The 14,580-nt window shown below is 38.5% G+C and overlaps 1 protein-coding gene across 7 annotated transcripts in view; it reads left to right on the top strand.

The window, feature by feature from the left end:
- The window catches only part of CALD1 (caldesmon 1), a 182,432-nt gene that overhangs the window by 88,296 nt on the left and 79,556 nt on the right, over window positions 1-14,580 (top strand). For all 7 annotated transcript variants that reach the window (XM_082632953.1, XM_082632954.1, XM_082632949.1 and 4 more), the window contains one exon: window positions 554-665. In XM_082632953.1, coding sequence (XP_082489079.1) covers window positions 595-665 — 71 coding nt within the window. In that variant the 5' untranslated portion in view covers window positions 554-594. The remainder of the gene's footprint in view (window positions 1-553; window positions 666-14,580) is intronic.

Here is a 14,580-nt window from a genome sequence, read left to right on the forward strand (position 1 = left end):
TTATTGCTGTGGTCTTTATTATCATTCTGATATTAATATTCTTTTAGGATATGCAAATTGTGCCTGGATACTTATTTCTTTCTTTTACTTTTACTTTTCTTAGTTCCTACAAATTCCTTTTCTTGCCACTTTTCTTTTATTTTTTCACTCTTTTTCTCCTTTCCTCTTTCTTTGTTCACTTTTTTATAACTTTTGTCTGTAGTTCAGCAGGTTACAAAGAACAAAACCATTCAGTAGCTCTCAAGTGAACCCAGCAATATTTCAAGTCTTCAAACCTCTCTGTCTCCCCCCCCCCTTTTTTTTTAAACTGTGATCCTGGAATTTTACTTATTTGTCTCTAATAGTTACATGAATGAGGCTGAATTTAACACATAAAGGACAAGGCTTGACTTGGGAGGCAGAAATTGATCACTGGCTACCTCACTCATCTTCTAAGCTGTTTTTCTTAAGAGTAAAGAAAAAGGGGATGAAAAAATGGTAAGGGGCTGAGGCAACTCATGGGAAAGAATCCTCCAACTCATCTATGATATTGATTCTACTTCTTCCCCTTTAGATCCAGACATTATCTGGTCTCCCTAAATCTGAACCCATACCATGGATGATTTTGAACGTCGCAGAGAACTTAGGAGGCAAAAGCGGGAAGAGATGCGTCTGGAAGCAGAAAGGTAAGGATCTGGGTTCAAAGTTGTCTCTATTCTGTTATCCACAGTATTGGTTTCAGGCCTCAGAGATCATCAGCCTCAAGGGCCAAATGTATTGCACACTGAACTGTTTGCAAAAGCGGTTATAGAAAATGTTCCTAACTGTTAAGACTCTAAATTCTGCACAAACAAACATCAAGAAAAAGAGAGATTGGAGAAGAAACAAATAGTTGCACTGAATCATTGTCTTTCATATTAGAATTTTTAAATGACAAAAGCAATGTATGGGTAAAAGTTTTAAAAGCACTTACAATATTGAAATGACAGAAAAATGACAAATATTGAATGTTGAAACCATTCTGGAAATGGAAGTCTTCACTCTAAAAGAATAAAGGCAATAAGACCCAGATGGATCTTATGACAAATTTTTATTCTTATTAGAAAAGCCGCCAAATCCAGTAATTCACATATTATGGGTTAATAGCCAGTAGAGTGCGGTACTGTGGAGATTCTGAGTCTAGTTGGAAGCTTCTGTGTTGTGTGAGGCCTCTGTTGTGGTGACTTACAAGGGCAGGTTGGAGAAATAAAGCAGTAACATGTGGGGCAAGGGGTATAAATGCATATTTTAAAATTTTAGGCCTCAGAGCAAAAGACAGTGGCATTTAATGTGACTTAACTCAGATGTTCTTTTGAGAAAGCAGAGTAGGCACTCACAGGAAGAAAAATGTTAAACAATGATCTTAAAAGCAAATCAATTTTGCCTCAGTAATTCCAGTGCACAAGTGAAAAGATGGTAGTAAGATGACCGCTTAGTGATCCTGTAGCAGAAAACTAGAAACTTACACTTACAGCAAAAAAGTATTTTTTTAAAAAATTTATTTATTTTATTAATTTATTTTTGGCTGCGTTGGGTCTTTGTTGCTGTGCGCGGGCTTTCTCTAGTTGTGGCGAGCGGGGGCTACTCTTCGTTGCGGTGTGCAGGCTTCTCATTGCAGTGGCTTCTCTTGTGGAGCATGGGCTTTAGGCACGGGCTTCAGTAGTTGCGGCACATGGGCTCAGTAGTTGTGGCGCATGGGCTTAGCTGCTCCACGGCATGTGGGATCTTCCCGGATGAGGGCTCGAAGCCACATATCCCCTGCATTGGCAGGTGGATTCTTAACCACTAAGCCACCAGGGAAGCCCAACAAAAAGTATTTGAAGCATAGGATCTACCTATATGTATGGAGAATTCAAAAGAAGAAGGTAAAATTACTGCCTTTGATTAACTTGGTCAGAGTAGGCTGCTATATGGCACATGGTACCCTGAACAGTACCTGGGCTCTGTAGGTTCAAATCCCAACTGTCACTTATGAGCTGTGTGGCCATGCACAAGTGACTTCTCGCTACGCCACAGCTGCCTTATTTTTAAAATAGGCATAATATCTATATGTAGCTTCTGTGGTTGTTGTGAAGATTATTGAACTTCATAAACAGCCTAGCCTAGTACCTGACATAAATGGTATGCTACTATTTTTTTAACCATTATCATTAGCTAAACAAGTAAGAAACAACAGAGCAATATAGTCAGAACTAAAAATTAATACCAAGAAAAGAAAAGGCAGTTATCATCCTGTGATGAAACCAGTCAGGAAAAGCTCCCTGGAAGTGGAGAGCCATGGAGGGAGAAACAATGGTGATGACAAAGAGTAAAAGGGGAGCCATGTAGAGGAGGGAGTAACATCTGCAAAGCTCAGAGGTGGAAATAAGAACCCCGGTGCAAGAAACCTGTTAAGTGCTTAAGGAAGAATGAGTTAGACTCGTACATCTTGGGTGTCTCTATTTCGTATAAAAGGCAACAGACAGAGACTTAGTCGGGGAGCTACACGTACTGGGGAACGTTATCTACAATGGGCTAGAGTGTGGGCGTACTGGAAGAGTTAGTATTGAACACACGGTGATGAGGACTGAATCAGGGCAGCAAATATGGAAATGAAGATCAAATATGAGCGTCTTTAGAGGGAGAATTAGCACATCTTTCAGGAGATGGAGAAACTCAGACTCTCCCACAGGATGTAAGTCTGAGGAGCTGGAAAGGGAAACTGTGAAGTATTCCATTCTTGGGTGGGCATGGGGAGAGTGTTCGATTTCAGGTAGAAACCACATCCAATCGGAGATTTCCTCCAGGCATTGGGAGATAGAAATTGTCAATCTGTGTTCAAAAGGGGAGAAAAATGATAATTAGAGAAGTCAGTTTCGGCACACTCAGTGTGGCAGTGGTAGCACAAAAGCAGAAAATGGATGGTAGCGATAGTGACCTGAAAGCAAGTAGAGAGAGAGAGAGAGAGTGAGAGGTCATTAAGACATAATGGAAACCGTCAAAGGAGACAAAAACTCAGCAAGTGGGGAGAACCAGGGAGAGTATGGGGCACCCATTCTTCTTTCTTTCTTTCTTTCTTTCTTTTTTTTTGCGGTACACGGGCCTCTCACTGTTGTGGCCTCTCCCGTTGCGGAGCACAGGCTCCGGACGCGCAGGCTCAGCGGCCATGGCTCACGGGCCCAGCCACCCCACGGCATGTGGGATCCTCCCGGACCGGGGGCACGAACCCATGTCCCCTGCATCGGCAGGCAGACTCTCAACCACTGTGCCACCAGGGAAGCCCAGGGGCACCCATTCTTGAGCGTACATTGAAGCCTTGTAGGTGGTGTCCAGGCCCACTGGAGCATACCTCTTATCCTTTCCAATGATGTGTTATGTGACCTCAGTTTCTCCTGAAATTCTATAAAATACTGTTCCCAACAAATGTTTATTCGGCATCAGCGCTGTACTAGGAACAGTGAAAAAAAGTGGGGAAATATAAATAGACATAGTTTCTGTCTTTATGTCCCTCATGGTGTGCTAGAAAACCAAAGTATAGCAGGATCAGAAAACAGACCAGGCCAGAGTGTAGGGGCAGGCCTAACAGAATCGGGGCTTGGGGGACTCAGGAATAGGGACAGGAAATTGGGCATCAGGCTAGATCAGTATCTTCAGCTTCTTCGTTTGCTATGTGAATTGGGAAACAGGGACTCAACGTGAGAGGAATAATAGAACTAACTTACTGTGGTTATACCCATACTGTAATTACAGGGAATAAACTAGGTTCGTTTAGAACCAGGATTTTGCCTAAGAATTTTCCACACATCTACATGGTTCATTCCTTCCAGTTTTTTGTTTTGTGTGGAAGGATATGTCTCTCTTTAAAGTCAATCTTAAAAAAAAAATGTACCCAGTGAAGCTTAGTTAGGTACCCTTAATAACCTAAAATAAATTCACACAAATTTATAATATACTTGTATAACTTACATTTCTGTCTGTATTAATTCTTTGGGGATATTGTATTTCATTTGATTCCTTTTCTTTCTTTTCTTTTTTTTTAAGAGAAATACTTAAGTACTTCCTTATATTTGTACTAAGTTTATCTTTTCATGTTTCAAAGTGAACACTTTAGTTCTGTTATTCTGGAATTTGTTAAGCAAGTCCATGTTCACCCTTTAGGATTTTGTAAAATCTGATCATTTATGGGAATAGTGAAGGTCAGGCTTTATGGTCCAGCCAACTTTGATGGGAAATTTCAGGGTGTGTACAGGAAACAGATGTCCAGAACCAGAAATTAAACGCCATCTAAAATTGTGGTTTTGATCTGAAGATAAAGGGCATATAAGACCCTGGGCAAGTCCCTCTTCCTTTAGAACTTGGCTTCTTCATCTGTGACAGGAGAGGGGGATTGGTGATAATTTTTATTTTCCTTTTGCTTTTAGTATTGTCTGATTTTTTACAGTGATCATGTATTACTTTATTTAAAAACAAATAAAACAATAAGGCAGATTTCCATTTTGAAAAATGAGATTCTGTGACCTTATGCATAATACCTGGGGCCAAAATGGGCTCTCCTTTGGATTTATGCAACTAAAAGAAAAAACTCAGCCTTGATCTGGAGTGGCCCCAAAACTCAGAGCTGCAGGCTCATTCATTCAGTCACTCATTCAACAAAATTTTATTGGGCTTCTACTCTGCTTCAAACTTTATTTTGGGGCACCAAGGACAGGGAAGCAGAATGACAGAATTGGGAAAAGTGTGCTTAATGCTTTTCAACCTGTATAAAAGCAACTACACTGTATCAAGCAACTATACTTTTACGTCCTTAAATGTAATATGTACTCTGATATTCACTGATAATTTTTAAAGATGGCTTATGCCCTCTGTATGTTGTACCCCTGCAGAGAGCATGGGGGAAATGGTAACACAGAGAAGAGACTGTTGACTTGTCCACTTCTTACCCACAAAGCCTTTCCAAATAAAAATACCCTGTTATTTTAATTAGTTGTTATTGAGTTTGACGAGCAGGTGCTGTTCTACTTTGCAATGACAAATAATTTAAAACCTGTACTCTCACCAGATGTTATAACCACAAATTAAAATAAACCAGATTCTTATGCATTTTATTCCTCAGAAATAGAACTTTTAAAAAGATGATTGAAAAAGCTAACTGTACTTTTGGGCCATGCTGGCTTTCCTGGGTTTGGGACTGACAATCATTCACTGCATCACAGCTGCCGTGAGACTCTTGTGCACACACCTCATTCTAAGAGTTTGCAGTCCAGTCCATTTCAAATCATCTAGCCTGCCGTAACCTAGACTGGGAACCTAGTTAAATCAAAAATATACTTCCCTTCTTTGTCCTGCTCCTCATCCTATGCATCTTTTATTCGGTCATCCAAAAAATATATTGAATAGGTACAAGATAGTAAACTGAACCATAGGGATGCATTCTCACCAGTCCAGGCAGTGTCCCAATAGTCACAAAGCTTATATCATAGATGAATTAGTAACTTTAGAGCCAACTTGACAAAAAGGGGAAGAAAAAATTTCAGCAGGCAGAATGGATGGAGCAGGTAACCAGTGAAAATCCTAAATGCTTTGTTTCTAGGCAAAAGATACTATTTGTACACATCTCAAATTAAACTGTATTTCTGAATCAATTACTTATTTGAACAAACAATTTGTTTTGCTGTCTATTATTCTTCACCTATCTCATGGGAATACAAAATGAATGGATATATTCAGCTTCCCTTTCTGTTTCTTTTATTTCAATGCCTTTCTACCTTTGTCTCTGTACTTCTTAGTGCATCTTAATGTGTTTTCCTCTGGTCCATGTGCATCTTCATCAACACTTGATCCACTTGTTTCCATTCCAATCTCCTCCTAATCATCTACCCTGGATTATGCATGCATATCCTTTTATATCATGGGGGAATACAACATTTTCAAAGGGAAAAATGTAGTGGAAAGGGATGCATTTTCAAAGAGGTCAAATTCAGCTCTCTTCCTTTTCAACAAGTACCCCAAAAATGCTTTCTTTCTACACTTCTCAGAGGATACAGGAACCTTAGGAAGGTGACCTTAGGAAGGTGAGAAGCAGGAATTTGCTGTTGAGTGAAGAGTTTTGAGGATGTGATTGGTAACAAGGTCTGAGGGAGGATCACACTGTCTCAGCAAGAAGAATTCACACCAATTCAAATTGAGCTCTTCTATTGTATTTGGCCCAAAGGATTTTGAGCTTTGCTGAGAAACCTGCAGTGATGGTTTATCCATGAAGAGATCTTCAGTGAGACGTACTTTGCCCCACATTGGGCTTGTTTTCACGAGCAGCTCTCTCACTTTTCAAGATGTGAACTCATTGCATTCCCAGCTCCTGCTTTCCACACCCAAATGTAAGTTCCTCTTTCTGATCAGAAGAAAGGACCCTATTGTACAGTTGTTATCAGATTCAGAGGCTCATAGACATAAATAAAGGGAATGAAAGCACTCTTGCTGTTGTCATCGTTCATACATTTTTACGGGCCTCTGAAATACACTGATGATTAGACATTTGAAAGTAAATATTTTTACTTCACTAAAAAAGCAAACAATTTTTTAAAGTCCTCTGAGTCTAAGTAGTTGCCTCCCAGGAGTCTATCACTGAAACATTTTACATGATTTAACAGCATGGCCAATCAACGATTACACAAAAACACTTTTGTTTAAAATGCTTAGCACTGTGACCTTGAAATTTCAAATCAAAATCTTTTCAGATGCAGTTTTTTGTTACTCTGTAATCAGAAAATTATTTTCCATGCGGAAGTTAAATAAAATATTCCTTGGAAACAGTCTAAATTATTAGAGGAGCTAAATTTGCTCAAAACTTCCCTTTAGGTCTCTCAGAAAATTCATCACTCCAGGGGGCAAAAAAAAAAAATTAGGATTTGTATCTACATTTCTACTTTTAAGTTAAAAGATTTTTTTCAAGTAATTTATTTGAAAATATTGCTGTAAGGTTTTTATGTTTATTTGATATTGTTTAGGGTCAGCCTAACTTGAACGGAGGGGCACTGAGAAAATGAGGTAGATAATTTTTTTTAATAGTTTTTTTTTTTTTTAGATGTTGGGGGTAGGAGTTTATTAATTAATTAATTTATTTTTGCTGTGTTGGGTCTTCGTTTCTGTGCGAGGGCTTTCTCTAGTTGTGGCAAACGGGGGCTACTCTTCATCGCGGTGCGCGGGCCTCTCACTATCGCAGCCTCTCTTGTTGCGAAGCACAGGCTCCAGACGCGCAGGCTCAGTAGTTGTGGCTCACGGGCCTAGTTGCTCCGCGGCATATGGGATCCTCCCAGACCAGGGCTCGAACCTGTGTCCCCTGCATTAGCAGGCAGATTCTCAACCACTGCGCCACCAGGGAAGCCCCACCTAAGAGATTTTTAATTATTTATTTGTGTCCAGCCACATGAAGAATCAATATATATATACATATTCATATGCTCCCTCTCTTGTTCTCTCTCTCACTCACTCTAAATAGACATTATTTATTACCTCTGTCAATTTACAAACGGTCAAATTATAAACAGTGAAAATGGCATATTTGGACCAATTTCCACTTACCTAACAATTCCTCTGGTCCTAAAAGTATCCCACTTTATGATGATCAGTAGAACATCAAGAGTCCAGGATCTACCCAATGTGACACTTGTTCAATAAAAATTAAAAATCTAGATTCTTAAGGACCTCACATGCTGACCCATAACTTCATTCTTAGCTGGAAAAAATGTGGCATATATATGAGTCAATACACTTATAGTTTAAAATAGTGCTGAAATTTTTTTTACAGTCTGTATATGTGACTCATAATTTACCAGTCTTCACTCACCTGGGGAGAGCCAGGACAATGTTGTAGTTAAGTATGTGGGTGATGAAGTGTGACAGACCTGAGTTCGGATCCTGGATTTGACAACTACCAGTTGGGTAACCTCATTACAAATTACTTAAACATCTTGTGCTTCAATTTCTTTATGTATAAAAATGGGCATAATTATTCTACCTCACAGAATCATTGTAAAAATTAAGCTAACTTACTGATGTAGGGAAATTAACACAACTACAGGCACACAGTATATACTCAATAAATGTTAGATGTTATTATTAAAATCATATTAATATTTTGGCAGGCCTTTGGTACAAAATAATATTTTACTGAATTTGAATTTTCATTCATCTGTCAGCTCAGTCATTACGATTTGTTGCATCCTTTCTGCAAAGCTTCTTTCCTATACTGATCTGAATATTTGCTAAGATGTTTCTATTAAAGTTGGGAAAGAAATAAAACTTGGGGTCACAAATAAGTCTACCACACAAATATAATTGCTATATGAGGATTTTAAAATCACATATTGTAGCTATGAAGTTAATTTTCTAATTCACTAATTATATGTCTTTATTTTAAATATAGATATAAAACATAGCTTAGAATTTTACCTGAGAAGTTCAGTTCAGCAAAAGTAGCTCTCAAGTAGAAAAAAGTTTCAGCCAAATTTTTCATCCAGTGTTAGACAGGGAAAAGAACCATCATTTGTTTAGCATCAGCCAAGTGCCAGGCTAGGTGATGTACTTTATATACCTTATGTCATTTAATTATCAGAACAACCCTATGACCTTATCTTAGTCTGTTCATGCTGTTGTAACAGAATACCATAGATTGGGTGGCTTATAAACAATAGAAATTTATTTCTCACAGTTCTGGAGGCTGAAAAGTCCAAGATCAAGGCACCAGCAGATTCAATATCTGGTGAGGGTCCACTTCCTGGTTCATAGACAGCTGTCTTCTTGCAGTGTCCTCACATGGCAGAAATGGTGAGGGAACCCTCTGGGTCTGTTTTAAAAAGGGCACTTATCTCATTCATTAGGGTTCCACCTTCACAACCTAATTATCTCCCAGTGTCCTCAACTCTAAATACCATCACATTGGGGATTAGGTTTCAACATATGAATTTAATGGGGGGGGGGCCCATTCAGTCTATAGCAGACCTGGATATTATTATCCCTATTTTGTAGTTGAGGAAACTGTAGGTCTGAAAAGTTAAGTTACATGCCCAACTTCACACAGCTGTGGAGTACAATCCGGTTCTGCCTGCCCCAAATCTCAAAACCTTTTCACTGTAACAAATTGATCAATAGAATTTTTCATGTTTCAACTGGTTGTCTTGGCTGAAGGTCCATTGTCTCCACAATGCCAAAATAACTCCCTAAGATGGGGAGAAACCATTCAAGGCAGTTATGTGGCAACAGACAAAATGAGGCTATTGGGCTTAATTGAACTGTTCTTTATGCTTATTCAGGTAAACTGCTTACGTGTGTAGACAAAGTCATTGTTTTGTTTGCCCTCAAAAAATCTCCCATGTTATTCCCATTTCACAGGAAAATAGAAACAGAGAAGATCAAGTTTTCTCCCTCAAGCCAAAGGCTGTTGGCATAACTCTTCTTGACTTTTCTCTGGATTTTTTTCAATAAGATTGTATTCACCACTAGAACAGGGACTTAGTCACATCATCACTCATGAAATCTTAAGGCTGTCACTAACTTTATAGATACTCTGCTGTAGTGGAATGTTACTTTTCCATTTTTGGACCACACGCTACTTTGAGCCTCTGATGAAAGCTATGGACGCTCCTCCAAGAAAAATGTACATATGCACCCACAAAACTTGGCACTTCCTTTCAGTGGCGTCATGGACCTCCATCCACAGACCTCCATGGGGCCCATGAACACTGGGCCAAGAATCCCTGATTTGCTGAATTTTAAAAGTTCATTTTACATATGACGAGACTTAAGTCTAGGGTTGCCGACCTCCTCAAGATCACCCTGCTAAGCTGAGGCAGAGCCTGCTGGCACAGTGTAGACCCCTGAATAAATGGAGTTGTCTGTAGAAAATGCCATGGCTATTGACTAGGAAAGTAGAGCATGTGTTTGGGGAAATAGTGTATACTGCACTGTATTGCATGCGGGGTGTTCTTTATTTAAAAAACATTTTATGGATACTATTACAAAATAAAAGGAGACTTGGTCAGATTACTTCATGGTGAGTAAGACGAAAAGCAAAGAAAGGTAAGTAGATATACAGAATGAAAACCATTAATTGTTAGGAGCTAGCAATCGAACTTTGCCTTCTTAGTCAAGAAGGAAAAGAAAACTGTGGTGATTTTCCAAAGAGAACCCCATTTGCCATCAATTTTGGAAGTCTTTTATTTGGCATATGTTGTCTAGGCAAGATTTCTTTACACTAACCTTAATTATGATACTAAGTTACTATGTAGGATTTCTCCATCCTTACGAGTTTCATTTTAGCAATTCAGACTCATCAAAGGAGTTTCTTCTCTAAATATGAGAGATAGGAACTGATACGATTCCTTAAAGAGGATTTCATGTTTCACCTTTATAACTACTATCTTTTGGGAGAATGGGGAAGATTAGAGTGGGACAGAGACATGATGATATCTCCCAGAAAGCAGAATCACGCAGACCTGGGTGTGATTCCTGGCTGGGTTAGCAAGGATAACTCTACTTAGCCTCACTGAGCCCATTTCCTCATCAGGAAAATGGCCTCATAACAGTTCTTCCTCATAAGGTTCATATAGATTACAAAGCACTAGGTAGATAGATGACTGATGACAGATAGATAGATAGATAGATAGATGGATAGATAGATAGATACATAGATGATAGATAGAATATATATATGACATATATGGTATGTATATATGACTAGTGCATGGTGAATGTTCCCTGTCGTTGCTACTTTTCGGCTGGCTGGAGGACATGGTAAGGAAGGAGCCATCAGGAAAGCCCTTGCCGGAGTCATCTCCCAAAAAACTCGGCACCTCTCCAGCTGCCTTCTGGGGTTTCTGAATCACTGAGCATGTGCACAGTCCCCACATCTTCAGACAGTTTGGTGTTCAGTCTCCACTCCGTTTCAAATCTGTTTTAGCCATCACCTTGAAAGTGATGGGAGAATTATGGATATGAAGTCTCCATGCTGAAAAGAAAATCTACCTCCTTATTTTAAAGAGTCTTTTTTTTTAATCTTCCGTACTGGTTTGAAATCAAGATAAAGATATAGGGTAGTCTGGTATCTAACATATCAAGGTTTTGATCTCAATAATTTATGTATATAATATTCAATTAATCATATATTCTAAATAGATTTTTTTTGCCTTGTGGAATTACAGGGTTTTTTCATATTACATAATTATGGTTTCAACACAAATAAAGAAGTAACCTAAAGCCTCTCAACATACATAAGCCTCTAACCTAAAGCCTCTCAGCATACATAAAGACTGTACTAATAATATAAAGAAAGTTATGTGCCTAAATTTTACAGAATAACTTCTAATCATTTTATTCTAAATCAGTGATTTTATTCATTTTAATTATGAAAAAGCCAATACACACAAAATAATATTATGTAATGTATATAGAGGTTATAAATCATTGTAATGCCTACACTATAAACTTATCACTCATCTTAAGACCTAGGACATTTCCAATATCACTGAAACTCCCGGCAGACCCCTCTCCTATCCCACCCCCTTGCTTCCCTATCCTCAGAGGTAACCAGAACTCTGAAAAATTCATTTATTTTTAAAAAAAATTCTAAATAAGATAATATGAGTTTAGGTGAGAGTTTTTCCAGGATTCTGTGATCCAAAGCTTTCCAAAGATTCTCTCCAGATTCAGGTGAAAGTGTTGAGAGCCCACTGTTCTCTGAGAGGGCAACAAATTTGCCTTTCTAAACATAAGGGACCAAATGAGTCCTTCTATGTCCACAGCTGGGAACCCTGGAGAATTATTCCAAACAAAGAATTCTCTACAAGCAAAGAATGCTCATCAAAATCAAATAAAGTGTAATGAAGTCTATCAAATATGTATGTTGAGTATATCTATTCTGCCCGTTGGTTTTCTCACTGACCAGCCAAGTATAAGAGATCTGCATTTGTAGCTATCATTTGGCCAGGTGGGAATGCAGACAGGATTGATTACAGACTATCCCAAATTCTTATTCAAGGGGAATCTATCTCAATTGCTTTGAAGCCTTCTAGGGAAATAGTTAACCTTTATTATCCCAAAGGCTCTTAACATTGTTATGAGAAAGTACCACTGGACATGAAACATGAGCATGTTGGAACGATACAGTGGCTGTATAAATGGATTCTCTTTCATCCGTGAATGAGGTTAAAGAGGAATAATGTGCATACCTTATAATGTGAATAAAATCAGTTCTTTTCACTAGTTTGCCACGTAATAAGTAATGTTCATCAGGAGCTGGAAAATCAGTTTTTAGTCTGTCGTAAATCTTCATTAATTCACATTCTTCCATTTTTAAATCTTTATGAAACTATAGAAGAGTATAAATTTGAACTATTTATAAGTAAAGGATTTGATTAATATGATAAATGTGCAAGCTACATTCCATGGCCTAGTTATTAAACACTTGAGAGCACAACTTTTTAAAACTTTTTAAAAAACTGGAAACATTCACCTGCATTTAAAAGCTTAATTTGCTAATTATAAATCATTTTTATTCATGCAATTTTTAAACAAGTTTCTAATTTTTTTAGTTTGATTGAAGTCACCAGATATACTTGAACATATTTTCGAAACTGAATTTCTTTAAAAATATTGCATAATTTGTAAAGACCTTCCTTTCAGTTAGTCTAGATTAGTGAGATTTGACATTACATTTGAGATTAGTACCAATTAACTAAGTTAAAATGTGAGGGTTTATTTTCCATTTTAATAACCCCCTACATCACATACAGTTCCTTCGGTGGAATATAAATCTTGGTAAAGTACACATCAACCACTATAAATAGCAGCCATTCAGGAGAGTCTCCAGAGAGTGTACTTTAAATTGCATATTGTTTAGAATAGGAAATTCTTCCGACGTTCATATTTTCCATTATGGGTGAAATGGTCTACCCCGTGTCACATCTTCCCTGGCTTCCATCTTCCTGTACCATTTAGGGATCCAACTGTCAGATTCCAGAAGATTGCTCAATGTGTGCTTTTTATTTTCTTAAGTAACCTGGGTCTTATTGTCCAGCGGGAATTTTGCAAAATTAGGGGCTCTCCAAGTGAAAACTAGATAACTTCCAGAGCTGGCCCCAGCAACTAGGTAACGAAACAGCCCTTTATTTCTGGAGCCAGTAGCTCTACTGTGCCTGTTTAGCATAACAGAGTCAAACCATTTTTGATTCCCACAGAAAACCTTGCACTGTTGGCAGGTCTTTCTGGGGAAATCAAGAGACTAATATGGTAAATTACTGAGCAGGAAGTGAACAAACAGATGAGCATGATGAGATGATGGGTTATCATGCTGGTTCGAAGACCAGAAGCCTCAGCAGGTATAATTACACTCCATCTCTCCCAAGGCACTATCGGCAACTGCAGTAGATGTATACCTCTGCCCACTCTTTCCTTGAAGAGTCCTTCTGTTTCTCTAATCAAAACTGTTGTGTATATCTTGGTTTTTTTTAAGTGGGGGCCCATTTTGGAGATCTAACATTCCCTCACCTTTTCTCCTTCCTTGATGAAGAGGATGAGAAATTACTGTTAAGGGGACTTGGACAAAAATCGTGATATAGAAAGAGCTGATATCTGATGCCCTTCCTTCCTGATACTCCCCTTTTAAGAGCCTTTAACTCTTCCCACCTAATGAACCATGAAAGCAAAACATTCCAAATATATGTATGTTTCCTGAGCCAGCACCCTCAGAGTATATCCTGGCTACCCAGGGAGTATCATTGCTATGGAAGCTCCATGGCTTATGAGCTGAACAGAATGAAGCTTTTATAAAACTCAAGGCTGAGGCAGGATGGAAATTCCTAATCCTTTCATTTCTAAGTGCCTCACCTCAGAGGCGCATGAATATAAGTTCTATCTCATTGAAACATTTGTCAGAGCAATGGTAGAGTGAACCAGGGAGACATGCCCTTCAGAAAGGAGTTAGTCTTCCACAAGAACTCTGATTGAAATGTGGAATTACTGCTAGGAAACATATCCTGGTATCCTATTGGGTTATGTGGTTAGAAATTAAGACTCTCTTCCCTGCATTCTCAGAAAAGAGTTTGGAAGTCCGAATCATTGGACCCAGCTTGCAGAGTTACATGTCCAAGAGCACATAGTCAGTGGCAGCATTAAATCTGGAAACGTTGTCATTTACTCCAGTTCTGGTGCTTTTCCCTCTGCATTATGCTGCGGCTAACCCCTACAACTGCCTCTAACTCCATGAAAGAAAGTACCTTTTAGATCAAGGATAAAAGAAAGAGGATACTGGATGAAAGTTTAGAAGATCTGGGCTTCCTCATCAGTAAAATAGAACTAACACTTTTCAGGGTGGCTGAGCAAATTAAATGAGATATGGACAAATGTCATCAAAAGTGTAAGGGAGCTGCATATGACAGATGCTTATCAGGTAGGGGTACCTGTATGATTCATTTAGATCGGATTCACTTCTATTTAACTCTATGTGTAGTGGCAAGTTTCATTCTGGTCATATACCGTGTTTCAAAAGACAGTTCACACTTCTCTCTCTGCTAATCTTATGCTATCTAACTG

This window comes from Mesoplodon mirus, assembly GCF_964341445.2.
Source record: "Mesoplodon mirus genome assembly, chromosome: 9".
Classification (NCBI taxonomy): domain Eukaryota; kingdom Metazoa; phylum Chordata; class Mammalia; order Artiodactyla; family Ziphiidae; genus Mesoplodon; species Mesoplodon mirus.